Source organism: Vitis riparia, chromosome 17 (assembly GCF_004353265.1).
Source record: "Vitis riparia cultivar Riparia Gloire de Montpellier isolate 1030 chromosome 17, EGFV_Vit.rip_1.0, whole genome shotgun sequence".
NCBI lineage: Eukaryota > Viridiplantae > Streptophyta > Magnoliopsida > Vitales > Vitaceae > Vitis > Vitis riparia.
Window position 1 is genome coordinate 14,185,399 of NC_048447.1, and position 19,536 is coordinate 14,204,934.

The window sequence follows — 19,536 nt, forward strand, 5'->3', positions numbered from 1 at the left end:
ATTCACTCTATCAGAGAGACTCTGATTGGTTCACATAGCTCTTTTGTTGGGAGGAAGCAGAAAAAGGTTTGGGGAGCTACTCCTTTATGCCTTTTTTGGATAATTTGGAAAGAGAAAAACAGAAGATCATTTGAGAATATGGAGCTCTTTGATCATAGATTGAAAGTCTTGTTTCTGTATATCTTGTTTTCTTGGTCCAAATTGTTTATAGGAGAAAGACTGTTGTCCTTATTTGATTTCATTAATTGGATGGGCTCGATTTGAGGGAGAAGAGTACTTTTTGTTTTTCCACCCCTTTTTTGGGTGCTTTTTAGCTATCGTTGTATACACCATATGTACTTTGGTGCTTCTCAATACTATTTTTTTTTTTATGAGAAACAACAATGTAGTATATTAAATAAGGATTAAAAGGTACAAAGGAAGGATGAAAAATCCTCCCAAAACAAAGAATGAAACAAATGGGACCTCCAAAATACGAAGTAAACCTATACACCATATGAAAAGTACACAAAACAACCTCTCCTTACTAGCCCACACCATTGAACCTACACACCAACAACCAATTAAGTTGAATCACATTAAAGGGAATGCCTTTAAAAGTTGTAGTGCAAAAGACCCAAAAGGAAACAAAGAAATGAATGGCATCCCAAAGAACCTTTGAAGTCCTTATCGTATCCTCAAAAATTCTAGCATTTGTTTCCCACCATATTAAGGGAATACGCTTTTCAATACTATTTTTTTTATCTATAACAAATTAAAAATTTTAAAAAAAAAATCATAAGCCTTCTCGATATCAAACTTGCAAAGAACATCACAATCATTACTTTTCAGCATCAAGTTGATGTCCTCGTTAGCAATCAACATTGTATCCAATATTTGTCTACCCTCCACAAAAGTATTTTGGGACTTGGAAACCACTTTATCCACCACCTTTGTTTAGTCTATTAGCTAACACTTAGGCCAACTACGTATAAATACAACTCACCCACCAAACTAATAAGCGTAAAGTCTCTAAGATCTTCAGCTCCACCTTTTTTTGGAATTAAAACCAAAAAAGTTACATTCAAGCTCTTTACAAATCTACCTTACTTGTGGAATTCTCTAAAAAAACAAAAAAAAAAAAAACTCATTATCTCTTCCTTCACAAAATCCCAACTAAACTATCACAACGCCATAGAGAAGCCATCCAAACTTGGTGTTTTGTCCCCACTAAGGTCTGAAAGGGCAAAGAAGATGACCTCAACTGAGAACAGCTCCTCCAACTTGCAACATCCTAATCTCTCAACCCATCAAAAGACAAGCCATTCATGCTAGGCCTCCAATCCCCAAGATCAATCAAAAGATTCTGAAAGGCCCAAACCACCCCATCCTTAATTTTATTCTCCTCTAAAAGCCAAGTTCCATTCATTTTAATTTTAGTCAAAAAAAATTCCTCCTATGAGTATTAACCATCTTGCAAAAAAAAAAAGTGTTTCTATCGCTCTCCTTTAACCACATTTCCTTTTATTTCTGTTTCCAGCAAATTTCCACCAAAAGGACCCATTTTTTGAAATCCTTCCTTACCTCTGTTCTAGTTTCTCCCTACACCATCAAGACACTAAACCTCTCCTTTGAATCCCAAAAAGCCACCTATTATAGGGCCGTATCCTTTCTAACATCAACTTTGCTAAACACTTCTTTGTTCCTAATTTTCAAGTTGTTCAAAGCTTTCAATTTTGCCGCCAAATAAAGCTAAGGGAGCCACTAAAATTAAACCCCCACCACCAGCTTTTCAGCAACTCTTTAAAAGCCACATGTTTTCTCATTTGAAAGGAGTGAGGCCTCTCCTCAAACCTCCCCCTCATCCAATAAAATGGGGAATAATCAAACGCTGATCTAGGTAAAACACACTGCACAACCTCACTTAAGTGATATTTGTAATCCTCAGAAACCAAGAAACAGTCCAAAAGCTAAGTATCCTAAACTGGACTAGACGACAATGGATTTGTCTCAAAGGTAATTTTTCTACTACTTAAAAGTCTGTAATTTTAGTTTAGTTCTTTGATTTAATAAGTATTATGCTAGGATTCTTACCTTTATTATCTTATTTCCTTTTGCTTATTACCTTACAAAAATAAAAAAATAAAAATAAAGCCTTTTATTTCTTATCTATTTTGTATCTTTTTCCTTTCTATGGAGTCATTGCATAGTCCTTGATTTGGGTTTTTATTCCTATTGAGTGCACCAAGGCTAGAAAAAAAATTGGTAATAGTTGAAGTATTGCAGGTTTTATATCAGCATTACCTTCTCTTTTTTTCTTTTTTGTTTTTTTTTTTTTTTTTTTTTGATAGGCATCAGCATTACCTTTTCTTATAAATTTTTCTTGTTTCCAAAAATTTTTCCAACCTTTGTTTTCAATAGACACGAAGGTCACTGAGTTAGAACAATCCCATCTGCCCCTTTAGGGAGATGTACAAACCCTTACAACCACTATGACAACTCTATATTCCGATATGATATAGGTGAAAGATATTGTGACCAAACTTGCTGTGGACCTGGGCCATTTGTCGAAAGACCTTGAATCACAAGGGGGAAACAGTAAATGAACCTGCACTAGGACAAAACTCTAGTCAATCCCCAAATGATAGGAGACTTAAGATTTCCCAAGCAGGTCTAATACCTACAACCATAGGAAAACCGCCCATGAACAAAAAATCTAATCAATGGTAGAACCTTACATGAGATTAACAATGTATATGAGGATGAAGCCTTTGGAGCTCCAATGCTTATCGATGGAGACAGAAGAAAGTGTAGGCCACAATTTGTCAATGATGGTCCTAGGAATACCTTTAGGCATCGAGAGCCTCAGGATAGATACCCTCATCAACAACATCGAACTTTACCTCAATACCATTATGGTCGATCCTGGTATATGCAAGGATGAAAAATATGGAAAATATTGGTGAAATTTCAAAGAAATATCAGATGCTGCTGGAAACTGATATGATATTTCAATGGAAAAATCCATTATGTTGAATTTTTGTTGATTTTCCCCGATATTTCAGGATTTCTCATCAATATTTCAGGATTTCCCCAGATTTTTCAATGTGGAAGTCAACCAGCAGTCAAACCCCAAAAATTTCCACACTTAGCTAAGACTTGAACCCCCGGTCCCCCGCATCCTTCAGCACAATAAAAGAGGCATCAACCACTTGGGCTAATGTACCTAAGTGATTTACTTGCTTAACTATATATACATATATATATCTATATATATATATAAATATATATATATATATATATATATATATATATATATATATATATATATATTAAAGTTGTTTTCTCTTATTTTGATAAAAAAGAAATTCTAGAAATGAATATATTTTTAATTCATTCCTAGCAAATAAAAAATATTAAAATAAAATTTTAGTAATAAATTAATTTTAATTATATAATATTCAAATCTTATTTCACTAATTTTAAAATATAAAAACCATTATCATAGTTTTCTCAATTAGTTTTTTCTTTATTTCTTTTACATATTAATTAAATACAAGAGAAATATAAATTTGATAATAAGATTATAAATATTTTTATAAAATTATACATATATTACAATTTCTTTTGTATCTTTGAACATATCCAAATTAGATAAATATCTATAAAATGTCTTTTCAAGTTCTCTATATTATTACTAAATATCAAAAAATTATACATATATTATTTTTTTCACAAAGACAACTTCAATATGTATTATTGTTTCTTTTATCACTTTTTTGAGTTTTTACCAACATTTTTATGAGTTTTCATCAATTTTCGTCCTACCAATATTTTTTGTGAAAATTTTCATTGATATATCCATAAAATCCAACTATTAATATATCCGTTAAAACCAATATTTTCATCATTGGGTATATCCATGATGAGGTAGGTGATATTACTAGGAGGGTCAAGGTAGAGGCACCAAAATTTGATGGTACATTAGACCCAAATATGTTTTCTTGATTGATTAGCCAATCTTCAAGATTATTTTGATTGGGTATGGAATGACTAAACCTATTGGCAATCAATCTTGTGCGACATCGACCCTATCTATGTGTGAAAGAGAGTATAGGGGAGAAAATAGAATAGAAGATAGGTGCCCAAGTAAATATGAATATTATTGATAAAAAAAATTCAAAAATAAACAAAAAATAAAATTTGCAGTAGTTTACACCACTAGATCTATTTATAGATAGACAGCCCTAACTCTATTAGGAAACTGATTTTAATAATCCTAACTCTAATAAAACTTTATTACTAACTAATATTGACCCTAAAATAAATAACAAATAACTCTGAAATAAATAGTAAATAATAAAATCCATCACTTTCAATATTTTTGTCTAACATAAGTACTTAATTTGACAATCGTATCTCCATTATTTGTTCTACGTCACACGCTACTGCCAACATTATGTAACTTGATAAATACGAATTCCCATACTGCAAATTAGCCATAGTTCAAAAGGGTCAATGAAGGACACAGTCTTTCTGATCAAAGTCCAGTGATAATAGGGTGGATCGTATTAGTCTCAATCATAATTCATTCAAATTTTGGATAGAATATATCTTTCATAGCTACATTATATAATATGCATATAGATATAGTCCCACAATGTTCTTGATAATGCAAATTACCTTTCACATCCTGCCTCAACAATGACAGAAGAGCCTTATGCACCGCATCACGCTCCACGTTTTCTTCTAGAAGCAGTAATAAAATTCAAAATAAAAAATCCACAATAGAGAAGGGAAATATCCCCAACCACACAACTTTAACATTTAATTTACCAGCTGTAAGTAGTTGCGCAAGAATGTCCACAATTTTGGAAACATATTCTGGAGTATCCTTGCAAAAAAGGGGAAGTCCACGAATTGCTTGTACTCGAACCTGTACACATAAATGAACAATGAAAATTCAAGACTTGAAAAGAATAGAAAGTAAAGAGAGGTAGAGGGTGTATGGTTGATCATAGAAGCATAACAAGTGAAAACAAGGATAACAAACTAACTTATCTAACAGGAAAATGCAAGAATGACTTGCTTAAAACATGTTATATTAACTACCCAAGATCATGACAACATTTAATAGTAGGTAACCTTTAAGCTCAATTAAGTAAGACGAAAAAGAGGAACAGAAATAATGAGAATCAGCAAAACCAACAAAACATGTGATCCTTTTCTGATAAGGAATATTATTCTGTTAAAGTTCCAAACAAGGGCACAACCCAAGTATGTAGGGAGTATAAAAGGACTCAGAAAAGGCAAAAGAAATATAATAACACTGAAAAAAACGAAACTAAACTACACAGTACATAAAATCTGCAAACCCCACCAAGGGAAGTTCATTCCCTGAGATCCAAAGATTCAATAAAGGTATACACCTTATTTAAGCTTGGACAAAGACAAATACCATTCCAGTCCTCTCATTCCAAGGAAGCCAAAGAAGGCATAACGGAGCCACCGCAATATATCCCTGTCATGTCACCCAAAGAACTAGTGTCTTCAGCACTAGTGATATCATGCAATTAGGAATTTAGAATTATGGCCAGGCAGATCCAAGTGTAGCCATATCCAACTTTCCAAAACCCAATCAAATAATTTGTATAAAGGCCTTTTGTAGAGATTCATAGATGACACAGTTCATCACATGGTAATAATGTTTACTCAGAGTTCAAACAGGTTGGCCAGGTCTCCTTGTATTGTGGTAAAGTTTCGTCTTTTTTTATCAGCTTTTTGTAACACTATGGGGAGGACTCTTCATCCTTCTCATGCACTTTTATTTATTTTTAATACAATTCTGTTTCCAATAAAAATAATAATAATAAACTTTACTCAGTGTAAACTGGTCCACAAATAATTGTCTACGATACTCCTACTCTTAATTAATTCTCTCTAAAGAGATCTTCAATTGAATTATGTGTACCTAAAACCCTAGAGAATTAATTTAATTAACCTTCCTTTAAACAATAATGTTTAAATATAAAAATATATCTTTTTCTCTACAAAACATAAATAAATTATTGATTACATTTATTTAAAAAAAAAATACATTGCTTAATCAGTCCAAAAAAGTGGGTCAATTGATCTACTTTTAAGAACTATTTTTTTCAGAAAATATAGAGCTCAATCATTCAGCTAGTGGAGCTCGATTGATCGGCTCATTGAGATATATATTTTGTTTTCAAAACATTTTTACTCCAGCCAGCCAACCACATTTCAATGCAAAAAATCAAAAAAAAAAAATGTATCATACCATCGTTTCAAACCCCAAGAAAAAAAACCTACCAAACAAATTTTCTATGTACAGTTACCATATGTTATCTACATCCTGAAACCAACCATAACCAAACACAAATAACATGCAAATAATGCCATTATCTAAATCACAAGGAAAAACAATGTCTTCATGCATGCAATGAATGCCATTATATATTTAAACCAATAAATTCCACTATCCCTATATATATCTTATGAAACATGCAAATGCATCATAAAATTTCAAATTATATGCTAATGTAATTTTCTCAAAATTCAGATTTTTAATGCATCAGAATATATAAAATGGTAATGCTCAATGCATGGAAAAATCCCCAATTTTCATCTTATAATCCTTGCTGACAACAAACAACCTGACACTGAAAATGCAATTGAGTTTCTGAACTTCACTAAAAAGGATCACGGATTGAATGCAGAAGGCTATCTAACTATCTGAAAACATAACTGTGGACTGAAATTGTCGATACCAATAAGACACTCCTTAACGGTTGGCCCTGATTCTAGTGTGTTTAATCCAAGTCTGATATGCATACCTATGTTAAACACACAAAATCCAAAACTTATATCTGTACCAACTTAAATGATACATGTGCATGCACCTGCCATAGCTTAGCACCCACTACTCACAATCCTATTCAGTTATCCCCATGTCTAGATTGTTGACAGAGAAATCCATTATCCGCATGTCATTCCAGTCATCAAATGTATGGACCAAATACTACAAGGAGCTAGTGGTAGTCTCTTAATAACTCTCATTTGCAGTTGTCTCCCATCTCAGGTTCATCCATGAATGTTTGAACCTTAGTGAAGCATCCAATCATTAGCAACAAAACATGGAAGCTTTCTTGGATTTCAGCAAGGGATTTGCATTCTAGGCAATGAAACATCATATTTTGTTGTTTGACCTTCTGCTGAGAGCTGATTGAGAAACCATTTCACTTGAGGCAACATTCTTTAGAAGTATGAGAGGATCTTTTCTCTTAAAAGGGCAAGTTTCTGAGGGTAGAATGGTGACTTTTATCAAAATTCCCTTTTATTCCTTATTTATAATTTTTTTTTTTTTTTGATAGATAAACACAAATATATTAAAGGGCAAGAAGGCCACAAAGCACACAGGGATTCCTTATTTATAATATCATCCTTTAGGATCAAGGAATTGAGAAAGTTGTTCAAAATCTTCCTCTGGAGAGGCATTATGGAAGGTTCTGAACATCAAGTGGCATTGTGGACAAAGGTTCATGACACGAAATATGGGATGAAAAATAATAAATTATGTCTATTAGATTGACTATATGCACAGTTTATATAGGAAATTACAAGATACATAATAGGAAACTAACTTATTCTTAAATCATAAAACTATCTATTTACAGAAATAGGAAACTAATATAATAGGAAAATAATTTTTGTATTCTATTTACAGCTCAACAGTTCAGTCCCAAGGCAGAGGGAGTTTTCCATATCAAAGAACTTTTGTAGAGAGCCTTTAGGATCAAGGAATTGAGAAAGTTGTTCAAAATCTTCCTCTGGAGAGCCATTATGGAAGGTTCTGAACATCAAGTGGCATTGTGGGCAAAGGTTCAGTCCTGAGGCAGAGGGAGCTTTCCATATCAGAAAACTTTTGTAACACAAACACAGACACAGAGAGAGAGAGAGACACACACACACACAGGAGGAGCCTCAATACACACACACATACACAGAAGGAGGAGGAGACGCACACACACAGAGGAGGAGGAGCCTCAACACACACACGCACACAGAGGAGAAGGAGCCTCAATACACACACACACACAGGAGGAGACAGACACACACACAGGAAGAGGAGGAGGAGGAGGAGGAGGAGGAGACACACACACACAGGAGGAGGAGGTGGACACACACGCACACACAGGAAGAGGAGGAGCCTCAAAAGGAGGAGGAGGAGGAGGAAAGAGATGGGGAGCCTCAATTCAGCTCTATCTTTCCATTTAATATTACGCCTTTTAGGGAATTCCACTGAGGGTTTTCCTCTAAATAAAATAGCTCAAGTGGTGGAGCTTTCATGCTAGATATAGGAGTTCCCATGAGGGAAACAGAAAGATGCTATGTCTCGCTTTAGTCATTCACTAATTTGGTTCCTCGTTTATCCATCCCTAGCTTGCAAGTAGGTTAAAAATCTGCTTCTCATCAGTGACCCTTTTCAATTTTGGGCTAATCAAGGCAGACTAACCCAAGGACAGATTGCACTGTAATCATCAATTCCCTGAATAAAACTAAAAGGGAATAGTGGAAAGAGGAGAACGCCAAAGTTCTTACTTAGAGGGAGCAAACTGGATGATTCTCAATCTGCCGCACTTCTTTAACAATTGACACCCAGTTTGCGTGAAGGACATGGCTCAAAACTGTGCATCATGAAAATGGTATAGGAACTCAATTATCCTACTCTTCCAGGGTTCGGTGTCAAAAACCCTAAAAGCACTGAAAGCTTTGGGATTTTCTATAGTCAGGGAAGAAGGCCGAAGTGTAAGGTGAACTGTTATTATTTTTCTTTTCCTTTAATCATCCTCGAGAGCAACCGATACCAGCTCAACGGGTACTTAGTGATATCCTACTGGCTAATGCGCGACAATAAACCAGGCATGTCATATTCATATTGGTATATTCACCCTTTCGAACAGCTAACCCTACACAACCCCCTTTAATCTTAATTTTTTATCCTAGTTGACTATAATTTTTCCACACAAGACCCCTATTTTCATTTCTATTTCCTCCTTTTTTTGAGTAAGCAAGCATACCCCAAGCTCTTCTTCCTCGCACAAATCCAGATGCGAATCCACGGCAGCGTCCGAAAGGTCCGGGAAAAACTTGAAGAACCGCGGAATCAGCTGAGCCGCCAATTGCTTCGCCTTTATACTCCCTTTCGCCGCAGCAATAATCCCCCGGTAATCCTCAACATTCTACAAATCCAAGCAAGACCTCAATCAGCCAAAATCCAAAACCCAAGAAACCCAAAGCAAAATCCCAACAAAATTGAGAATTGCAGACCTGGGATTTGTCCTTGGCCTCGTTGAGCCGCTCCCCGTACTCGTATAGCTTCTCTATGTCCTTGGCATCTTCTGATGCGTCAGCCATTCCGAATTTAATTGAAGAAAGGCGGAAAAGGGATTGAAAAAGAGGGGAGGAAAGAGTACGAAAATTTGAGGGTTTTTGGTGGGGTTTTACGGGGTTATGAAATTGAGAGGACAGGATTGGTGGGTTTAGGGCAGGGTGAAGAGAGGCTTAGAAGCTTTGCATGGGTATTAAGGGACAATTTGAAAGACTGTGGGGAGAGGAAAGGGGGAGAATAGGGCTCAGATGTTTTGCTCCTATCTTAGGTCGTCTTGGTCCTTGTACCCGTTGCATATAAGATTTGTCTTCTTTTTATCCCAATTAAGCCTGATTTGAATGAGACAGTAATGCCGGATTAATAATCCAACGTCTCTTATTAACTTAGTCTATGATTGATATTTTTTTCAAATTAAAGCTAAGCTCTATTCATTACTAGTTGATTATAGATCGGTTGTTTGTCAATTAAGGAAGGGCCTTTTTTTTTTCATCTACTTACTGTTTTGTATATTTTCATTAAAAGTTCCTACTGACTTTTAATGCAATTTTTGTATATAATTTTATAGACGTTTCTAATGCAATCCCTTTAATTACTTATACCAAAAAAAAAAATTATTAATTAATCATATATTTAAAAAATAAACTATATTTTTTTTAAACTCTTGATTTTTTACTAAAATTGTCAAACACAACCGCCCTAAAAAATCACATATTTTACATGACAATTATCATACATTCAAATGTTTTAATTTAATATATATATATATATATATATATATATATATATATATATATATATAATGTAAAAATTATAAAAATAAACAAAGAAAAACTATGAATAGGGTGTTGACGACGAGAATGGTGAAGATTAGGTGATGGGTAATAAAGAGGTTTATTTTTATTTTTTATTTGATTAAATTTATGTTGAATTTTAACACCATTAAAAAGATTTCTATTGTAATTGTGAGGGATATGAGATTTTTCAGTTGAAGAACACATCTTAACTTAATTTTAAAGACAATTAATTTGAATTTAATCTTGAAAATAATGTTAATGTTGAGAAATATCAATAAATATAATTAGAGTTGGGAATGATAACAGGGCAAGTTGCCCACCCTAACTTGTCCTATTTATATAAAGTAATTTTTATACCTATAATAATAAATAAATAAAATGGGGCGCTCGTGTGGTCGATTCTCTTGTTTGTTTTAAAAATAGTATATATAAATTTTTTTAATTATATTAAAAATAAATACATTTTATAAATAAATAAATAATTACAATTTTTTATAACTTATTTTATTAAAAATTAAAATTTTAGTATTTTATATGTGTTGAAAATGGGAAAATTAAAAAGTTGAATTAAATCATTTTTAAAAATTAATCATATGCATAAGTAAGACCGGACAATACCTAAACCTATCCTAAATCCATAAAAATAAAAAAAATCTCAAGCTCAACCCTTACTTGTTTATTTTAATTTCAATATGTTAAGTAATTAACTTCCTCATTGATGCGAGATCTCAAATTAACGTTTTTATGAGATTCTTATTGTATTTGATAGGATTGTAAAACCAATTAAACACATACTTCAATACAGACAAGATTGATTTTAATAACATTTGTAATTGTTTATTTTAAACAAATTATTTCATAGGATTGTGGAACCAATAAAACACTCACTTAAACTTCAACATTACGAGAATATTGATTCTCTTACCATTTATAATTGTTAATTGTTCACCACGTACATATAAATATCATATATTCTACCTATCAAAAAAATAAATATCGTCTACTTTGAACAAATGGGTTTATAGTGACACTCAATTTCTTGTAGATTTCGTCTTCAAGAATCATAGCAAACAAGTCATTACAAATGATATTAGAAATTTGTCCGCTAACAAGAATGATGTTAGGAATTTATCCCTTGGGTGGGGGATCTCATTGCGTAGATGCAATAAAGTTGAAGTTTGGTATTTACCAAGCTAAGGTGGTGATCCTTCATTCAAGCTTCCGTTTCAAAATAAAAAGAATAGTGTACTTTCAAATTTTGGTGTAGAAATCCAGAAGAAATCAATTGACGGAATAACTTCAGTATGTCCTGAATCTGCAGTTCCATTAATATATAGTCATTTATCACATTGAATTAGATGTTTGCTTTTAGGTTTAGCCATGACAAATGACTTGCAGTTCCTGGGATAAGCTCATTATGCATCACAAAAAGAACTGGTCAGCATAATACAATCTGCAAACAGCTCTAAGTTGATCATTTCTTATGATCTCATCTTCAGGAAGAGAGAGAGAGAGAGAGAGAGAGAGAGAGAGAGAGAAAGATAATAATTTCATCACCTGAAAATACTACATTATGTAAGCGAAGCACATTCAACGTGCTGTTAAAACGGTCACAGAAAATTCCAGAGAAAAAGGACTGAGATGACTCGCCTGTGTAAATCTGGAAACTATAGCTAGAATCTTCAATGCGCTCTTAAATGTATAATAAATAATCCCAGAGATTGAAGATCATGAATCATTTTTGCCCAGTCTATCAAATGAACTGTGGGATGAAACTCCAATGATTACTGTTGCAATTGCTACGCTGATAATTATTTTTCCACCAATCCAGTCCTCTCTTGTTAATGTCAGCAGTATTTCCTTTATTTATCAAAATCACAAGACAGGCATGTTGAGTGCTTGTAACACATCCTTGAATTCAAATTCACGGGTTTCTTTGTTGAAGCGTTCAACCAGCTTGTACCTGACATCATTCAAATAAAAAGACTGAGCAGTCTCCAAAAGCCATTTCGCCTCTGAGTCACTGAGCTTGCTGGTGAACACAATATCTCCCCGGATAAGCACCAAATCCTTACTTTCTGCAAAGTCTGTGTAAAAAGTGACAGTGAAGTAGGGAGCTGCTTGAGTTCCTCTTGCCTTGTAATCTTCAAGACCAGTGAAAATCATGTGTGGCATTTGAACTGCATGACAACTTGAACAAAAGCTTCAGTGGACAAATATTCATACTAAGGTATTCATCCTAAGCTGCAGTTCCACAAACACTACTGATTAAGGAGGAGATGAAAAAAACTAGAAACAACTTGTTCCAAGGTATTCAAGCATCAAGAGGAGGAAAGGGTTGTTCATTCAGGCAAGTTAAAAATTGGCTGAAGTTGATTTAATTATTTTACTTTTGTTATTAAATTACTGCCTTGGTACTCCAAACAAAGTTTCATAACCATTTGGGGTAACTGCAGCCAAAAGGTTCAAAACAGCAATATTAGTAGCCCCTAATTATTTTATTTATTTTTTGATAGGAAACGACAACGGAATATATTGATAAAAAGAAGGTACAATTAGAAGGATGAGAAATCTTCCCACCAAAGAAAAACAAGACTACAAGTAATCAAATATAAGAAATACAAAGAGAGAATAAGCAAACGCTCTATTTACACACCGCTAACCAATCAAGTTGTAACACGTTAAGAGGTATCCCCTTAAAAACCTTAGAATAAAAAGCCCACAGAGAAGCCAAAAAACGAATAGAATCCCAAAGATACCCTGAATTCCTTGCTTTATCCTAAAAAATCCTTGCATTTCTTTCCCGCCACACCACCCACATTAACGCGATGCATGCGTCTTGCCATAAAACAACCCCTCTCTTAGAAGATCCGAAACCATTAAAATTAGTAAAAAACATGTCAGAGATACTCCTTAGGGAAACCCAATCCATCTTTGCTAATTGAAATAATCTGTGCCACAACCCCTTGGTCAAAGAGCAATGGAGGAAAAGGTGATCTACTGTTTCTCCATACTTCATGCACAACTTACATATGTCGGGACTAAGTGCTTTGTGGGGTCTTCTCAATTGTAGCAAGTCATTAGTATTAACCTTCTTGTGCGCCACCAACCAGACAAAGGACTTGACTTTGAAAGGGACTTGAGAATTCCAGACAAACTTAGTAGGGAACACTGGAGACGACTAGGAATATTGGGATAAGGCCAGAAAGAAAGATTTGATTGTGAAAAGACCTGAAGGAGATAAGGACCAGGATCTCTTATCTGGAACCAAAGGAGATATGTGTAGACGATCAAGAGACCGCATAAGGCCTTCTAAATCTTCTATCTCAGAATCAGTAAGATTTCGACGAATATTGAAATTCTAAGAGAAAGGACGGGAATATCCAAGAATTGATGAAATAGGAGCATTTTTATCCGTGACTACGCTAAGTAATCTTGGATATTGGATTCCCAAAGGTTGATCCCCCCACCACAAGTCATCCCAGAACTGAATTCTATCCCCGTCCCCTACCACAAACCGAGTAAACTTGGAAAACTCTTGGAAGACTAGTGCAATGGCCTTCCAAGGACAACGATGAGACCATCTAACAATATTGCTGACATCCCAGCCATTGGAGTGTGATCCATAAATGCTTAAGATAACCTGATGACACAGAGCTGAACCCTCCCTAGGATATCTCCATAACCACTTCCCTAAAAGAGCGGCATTCCTCATAGAAATCTTTCCAAAACCCAAACCCCCTCTTGACTTCGGCTTGCACACAACGTCCCAATTAACCAAATGGTCTCTTTTGCCTTCCCCTACGCCTGACCATAAAAATTCTCTTTGCATTCTCTCAATTTTTGCTGCCACTGAGGCGGGAATCTTAAACAGGAAGAGAAAGTAACATGGCATATGGGTGAGACAAGATTGAATGAGGGTTATCCTACCTCCAAAAGATAATTACGCCTTCTGCCACCCATCTAATCTCCTTGATATCCTCTCAATCATAGGATCCCAAAAGCCACTCGCCTTAGGATTCCCTCCCAGAGGAAGACCTAGGTAAAGTATAGGCCACCCAGAAGCCTTGCAGTCAAGCATCTCGGTCAGCCTAGAAAGGTGATTCTGTTCAAGATTAATGCCATAGATGTTGCTTTTGTCAAGATTAACTTTCAAACCAGAAATATGCCCAAACACTAGCAGAACATTCTTAAGCATCATCATATCCTCTTCTCGAGTACTGGAAAAGAAAATGGTATCATCTGCAAATTGTAAATGGGATACCCTTATTCTGTTCCTACCCACCCTGAAACCCTCCAAGACATTTCTCTCCTCAGCTTTCAATAACATCCTACTCAATACATTTGCCACTATAGTGAACAAAAAAGGTGATAAAGGGTCGCCTTGTTTTAAACCTCTAGATGCCTTAACCCACCCTTTCGCATTACTGTTCACTAGGACTGCATGAGAAACCGAGGACAAGCAACCTCTCATCCATTTCCTCCATCTAAGACTAAACCCTTTCATCTCCAACACATGATCCAAAAAATCCCAACTCACATGGTCATAGGCCTTTTCAAAGTCAATTTTGAATACAACTCCTTCCTCCCCTGTTCTTCTTTTCTCATCCACTATCTCGTTGGCTATGAGAACTGCATCCAAACATGATGCCAAGGAGGTCATGGAAGTGTCCCCATGGAAATTGGGACGCATATAGACAATAAGGCACTAGGCAATGAAACATCCACTTAAGTATAAACCTCATTTTGAGATAAAACTTTGTTATTTCACTCCTAAAAGATAAAATTTTGACACAGGACATCTAGTCCCAAGAGAGTAGTCAAGTCAATGAGGTGGCGGAAAAATTAACTTTAATGCACCTACTTGAGAAACCAGGTTATATTAGTTTTCTAGTTTTTTTTTTTACTATTAGTGTTTGGTGGGAGATTAATGGGATAATGATGATAAATAGAAGTGAAAGATGCAGGGAAGAGGTCTTTGTCCTTTGCATTCAGGAAAATCTCAGTAATATAGAAATCCCTTTTTTTTTCTCTATCTCTGGTGAACTCCAGATTTTTTTCCCCTGGGTTAGACGTGTTCTTTCCCTTTTCCTGTTTTCTGCTGCATCAAATTTGGAGTTCAGAATTTATATGACTTGCTAATGAATTAAGTTTGAAGAGCTAACTCAAGCAATGGATCTAAACCTTAATGACAAAAGACTGGAAGGAGAAAAAAGGGCTTTTGTATCAACAGGAATGCAAACACAAAACCGTAATTTATTTCCTTTTTTAACAAATATCAGTTTTTTTTATAGGCAACAAATATCAGAAATCTAATAAAACATATTCAGAACATGGTCCGTGAATTATAATCTCAATAGTTTTATTTTATTCTCATTTCTATTTTGTTATTACTGTTTATTATTTTTCATACTGCCCAAGCATTGCCAAGGTTTTCCTCATGTGAGGAGGTGGCACCAACTAGGTTTTGCCTACATGCTTTGACTACATTGGAGAAGACAATTGATTGTTAAAACAGATTTATAATTATGAACTAATACTAAGTTGTAGAGTGACAGATTCCAATCACTATTCAAAGGTTGGAAGTTCTATGTTGTCTAGTCAAAGTGTCTATCAGGCTGATCTCCATAGGTTTTTTAACCTTATTTTTTAATACATATGTATGTAGGTATGTATATTCTTTTTACCTTTATTATTGCTAAAGTAAGTGAGATTTACCTGTCACTATGCTAGAAAATTATGAACTCATCTCAGCTTCTCATTGCAGAGGTTAAAACTTAATTTGTTTGTGTCTCTTGATATAGACTAGTCCACCAACAAGGTTAATTAGGCAAAGGAAGGAAACTTTCCTTGCCACAAATAAATCAAGTTTCCCATACAGGCCCCTTAACAGTATAAAATCACTACATAAAATATGAAAAAAGCTATTAATTAGAGATCGAACCTTGAGCGAACATTGTTGCATAACCACTTCCTCTCCACAAAGGAATGACAAAATGCCGGCTACAAAGATAGATGGAAGTAAGAATAAAGGAATAAGAAAGACCACATACACAACAAAAATACCAGGTAAATGGATTACCAATTTGCTGCTCTGTGCTCTAACAGATGATACAGTTTCGGTTTCATGGATGCAGCAATATGACCTCTTCCCAAGTGATACTGATGTAACAAAACCACATCCAAAAATGAATAAAGAATAAAACATAATCAGAGATCTTACAAGCTAAGGCCTATAGCCGGAAATTGTGATGGTATCATTAAACATAAAACAGACCCAATTTGGTCATACTAATGATACAAATATCCTAACAATCAGGAACCTACCAAAACATGCAAGCATGAGGATTGGAACAAATATAATATATATATTTTAGAGGCACAGTCCTAGGCTGAAGATGTTTAAAGGGATCTTTTCAAACAATTGGCCACCTGCTGAATCAGGCTGTAGATGTTTAAAGGCCTTCTTGTAGATTGGGTTCACCATGTAAAATATGCTTTGAGATTGGAGGGCAAATTTTAAAAAAAACTAGTGAATCACCACACACTCTTTATACGAGTAGGCAAATATTTCACTCATGTACTACTTAAACTGTCTCACTGTCTCACAGCATCAAGCAACACAAGACCCTGGACATTGAAAATGCTGAAGCTCAATGGTAATAATAATAAATCATAAGAATTCCATTCAGCATCTCCCGTGTACTATGTATATATTAGGGTTGCACCTCTTTCTGTGCTTTCGATAAAGTTATCCTTATACATAAATAAAAGTGAGACCACATCAAAAGACAGCCATATTAATGGCTATGAAACCAAGGAACACGTTGATTTGGTTTGACATGATCAAATAAAACAGTTTCATAGCTGTGTTAGAAACTTAGAAATTAACCTCCTATTGCTCCTTTGCAAAAAACGAGCTCCTTCCTCCTTTTTTATGCTCTGGGAAGGGAGTGAAAAGTAGGGCTGGGCTAATCTTCTATATCATGATCAAAGTTCAAAAATCTAGATTCCAAGAAAAAAAAATAAAGATAATGCATTCAAGTCCAGGTCAACTACATGAGCAAATCCTGAAAATACATTTTTCTTTTGACACAAAACTAGTAAGCGCGATAAAAGTAGTCCAGCAAAACTACATGAATCTCTTTGGACATTCAGTGGAACCAGAGTGGCTGCATTGCATCTTCCATAGCATTTGATGTGAGAATTCATCGGTAGAATAGGGTGGTGATGGGCCCCTACTTGGTTTTTCTGAAAAGAAAATGTTATCACACTTTTGTGATGGCTGCTATTTTCCTAGATAGCTCCATTTCAGGATGATGGATCTCTATCTTGAAATGCTATGTAAAATGCAACAAGGCCATTCATTTTTATGGAATGACTCAAAGCGGCTGTAGTTCAAACACCTCATGGGCGTCCATGAAGAGCCCATAAATCACAATAACAAATTTGTATACTAGCAAACTGTTCTCATAGTCAATTTGTCCAACAAATTCATCAAATGCAGTTTAGGCCACAAAATTCATCAACAAAGCAATAAATTAAAGCAAAGAAAAAAAACCCATTTCCAAATATCACATATCTATCTGAATTTCACAATAAGAATGAAAGGTAAGGGTATGAAAATTATTACATCATCCCAAATCGAAGCGATGTCCTCGGATGAGCGATCCTTTACCCTCTCGATATCAAGAATTGAACCCAAGGGCTTTGGTTGCAACGGCGTGAACCCGGAAGCGAAACCTAAGGTCCGGCAGAACCCAAGTGAACCCCATTTCGGAAAATCACCTGGAATACCTTGTTGTTGCAGTTTCCGAAAATTTGGTTTCACAGAGAAGGTACCAAACGACTGGGTGGATGAAGCACGGGCGAGGAGACTTGCCACTGAAGAGGTTATGATCCTAGACACTCTTCCTGATACTCGTTGCATTGTATGAGTCCAAAAAATCTGAACACTTGGGAAGGGGATTCACAAAATTTCACCCTTCTGATGCTTCACTGTTAGAAAGTGAGTGAACCCGGATGACCCGGTCTACTCACTCCTTCAACCCGCTCTTTTTGGGTTTACATAAATGGGCTTCCATTTGGAGCCCTGGCCTTTGATTGGGATGGGCTTCTTCGGCCCACTTTCGAGATTGTTATATTGTTGAGCATCAGCCTGAAATTTGAAGTGCTTGTCACGTGAGTTTTGTTAAATTGTTAGTATCACATGATGTGTTTGGATGGGTTGAATTTATCTACGTGTTTATCATATAGATTTCTCCATTCAATTTTTATGAAAAATCTTAAACCCAATGAGATTGGTGGACTGCTCAATCACAGAGGAAGACGACCAATCCTTGGCCCTTGAACTGGTGCATGTCCATTGCTTTTAGGCCTGCAGCCAACATTGTACACACCATAGTGCTTTACCGTGACATGCTAGGAAGCTAGTTCAAATGTTCATCGTGCTTTGCCTAAGAGGAATTTTATTATTTGGGGGTGGTGACTACTTCTTCAAAAATTAGAATTAGACCGTTATTATTGGGAATTAGATTGTTTCAACACGCTTACACGTCAGACCAAGACATTCAGCTAAACATAATTGTACTCATTGCCAGAAGGTGGGAGATTTTGGCCGTGGGTATAAAGTTTTGATTTCTAGATGAGTGTGCTTTTGTGTAAACTGCTGGTTCAGTAAGCTCAAACCCCAATATTTGTAGTGGATTGAATGGGCTCCCACTCTACATCCTGCCACATCTGCCCCAACAGAGTCTTCCACCTCCCTATCCAAGAAAGAGATATTCAAGAGTTGAATACTAAACTGGCCTCTCTTTCTGCTGCATGGAGGCCACCACCTCGGGCTCTAGCAGCTTCAGGCTGACTTGAATCCACCTCAGGCTGCTGGCTATACCTTCATATAATAATGCCTCAAAAGAACAAGCCCGCATCATTTCAGTACTTTCCTTGCTCTTGATTACATTTTTGCAGTTCTCTGTTCCTGTGTGCTAGCACTTGGCATTGGCTTTGGTTTTGGCATTGTCATGCATAAAACTTTTCAAAAGAAATCAGTTATTAAGTAAACAACTTGCCCTCGCATGCAACCCCCTCCCACCATCTTCCCATTTTCTTAAAGCACCTAAGAGTCATTGAATCTTTATTTTGACATTTATTTTCTAGAGAAGGTACTGAGACAGAGCAAAGACAAACTAAACTGAAGGAAAAGAAACAAGACAGTGTGTTGTATGGGCTTTTGTGGAAATGACAAAAAGAAAGGAAAAAATTATGGTACCTCTTGCTTGACCTCTTGCCGATGGGTTCTGACTCATCATTAATTAGATCTCACAGCCGAAGAAAAGAAGCCCTCGGCCT

The 19,536-nt window shown here is 35.5% G+C and overlaps 2 protein-coding genes across 3 annotated transcripts in view; both read right to left on the reverse strand.

Moving 5' to 3' along the window:
• LOC117904498 (apoptosis inhibitor 5-like protein API5) overlaps positions 1-9,669 on the reverse strand; it is a 29,237-nt gene extending 19,568 nt beyond the window's left edge. Inside the window, exons 1-4 of one of the 2 annotated variants that reach the window (XM_034817128.1) lie at positions 9,331-9,669; positions 9,081-9,242; positions 4,816-4,915; positions 4,663-4,725 (exon numbers count right to left, since the gene is read on the reverse strand). In XM_034817128.1, the coding sequence (XP_034673019.1) occupies positions 4,663-4,725; positions 4,816-4,915; positions 9,081-9,242; positions 9,331-9,417 (412 nt within the window). In that variant the 5' untranslated portion in view covers positions 9,418-9,669. Of the gene's footprint in view, positions 1-4,662; positions 4,729-4,815; positions 4,916-9,080; positions 9,243-9,330 lie in introns of both variants that reach the window. The other variant, XM_034817127.1, reaches the window with a different exon arrangement.
• A 1,821-nt stretch (positions 9,670-11,490) lies between these two features.
• Positions 11,491-18,201, reverse strand: LOC117934508 (ATP synthase mitochondrial F1 complex assembly factor 1). The gene is made up of 4 exons (XM_034856223.1): positions 17,819-18,201; positions 16,268-16,347; positions 16,130-16,188; positions 11,491-12,365 (listed from the first exon to the last, which is right to left on the reverse strand). Exons 1-4 carry the CDS (start codon positions 18,113-18,115, stop codon positions 12,061-12,063), a joined length of 741 nt encoding a protein of 246 aa, XP_034712114.1. The 5' UTR covers positions 18,116-18,201; the 3' UTR covers positions 11,491-12,060.
• Positions 18,202-19,536: the final 1,335 nt, after the last annotated feature.

Excerpts from the sequence above, each read along its gene's own strand:
- LOC117934508 (XM_034856223.1), bottom strand. The coding sequence starts at position 18,115 with ATGCAACGAGTATCAGGAAGAGTGTCTAGGATCATAACCTCTTCAGTG. Across the intron at positions 16,189-16,267 it reads GAGCACAGAGCAGCAAATTG|CCGGCATTTTGTCATTCCTT; the intron begins GTAATCCATTTA and ends CTATCTTTGTAG. Across the intron at positions 12,366-16,129 it reads TGCAACAATGTTCGCTCAAG|TTCAAATGCCACACATGATT; the intron begins GTTCGATCTCTA and ends GTTGTCATGCAG.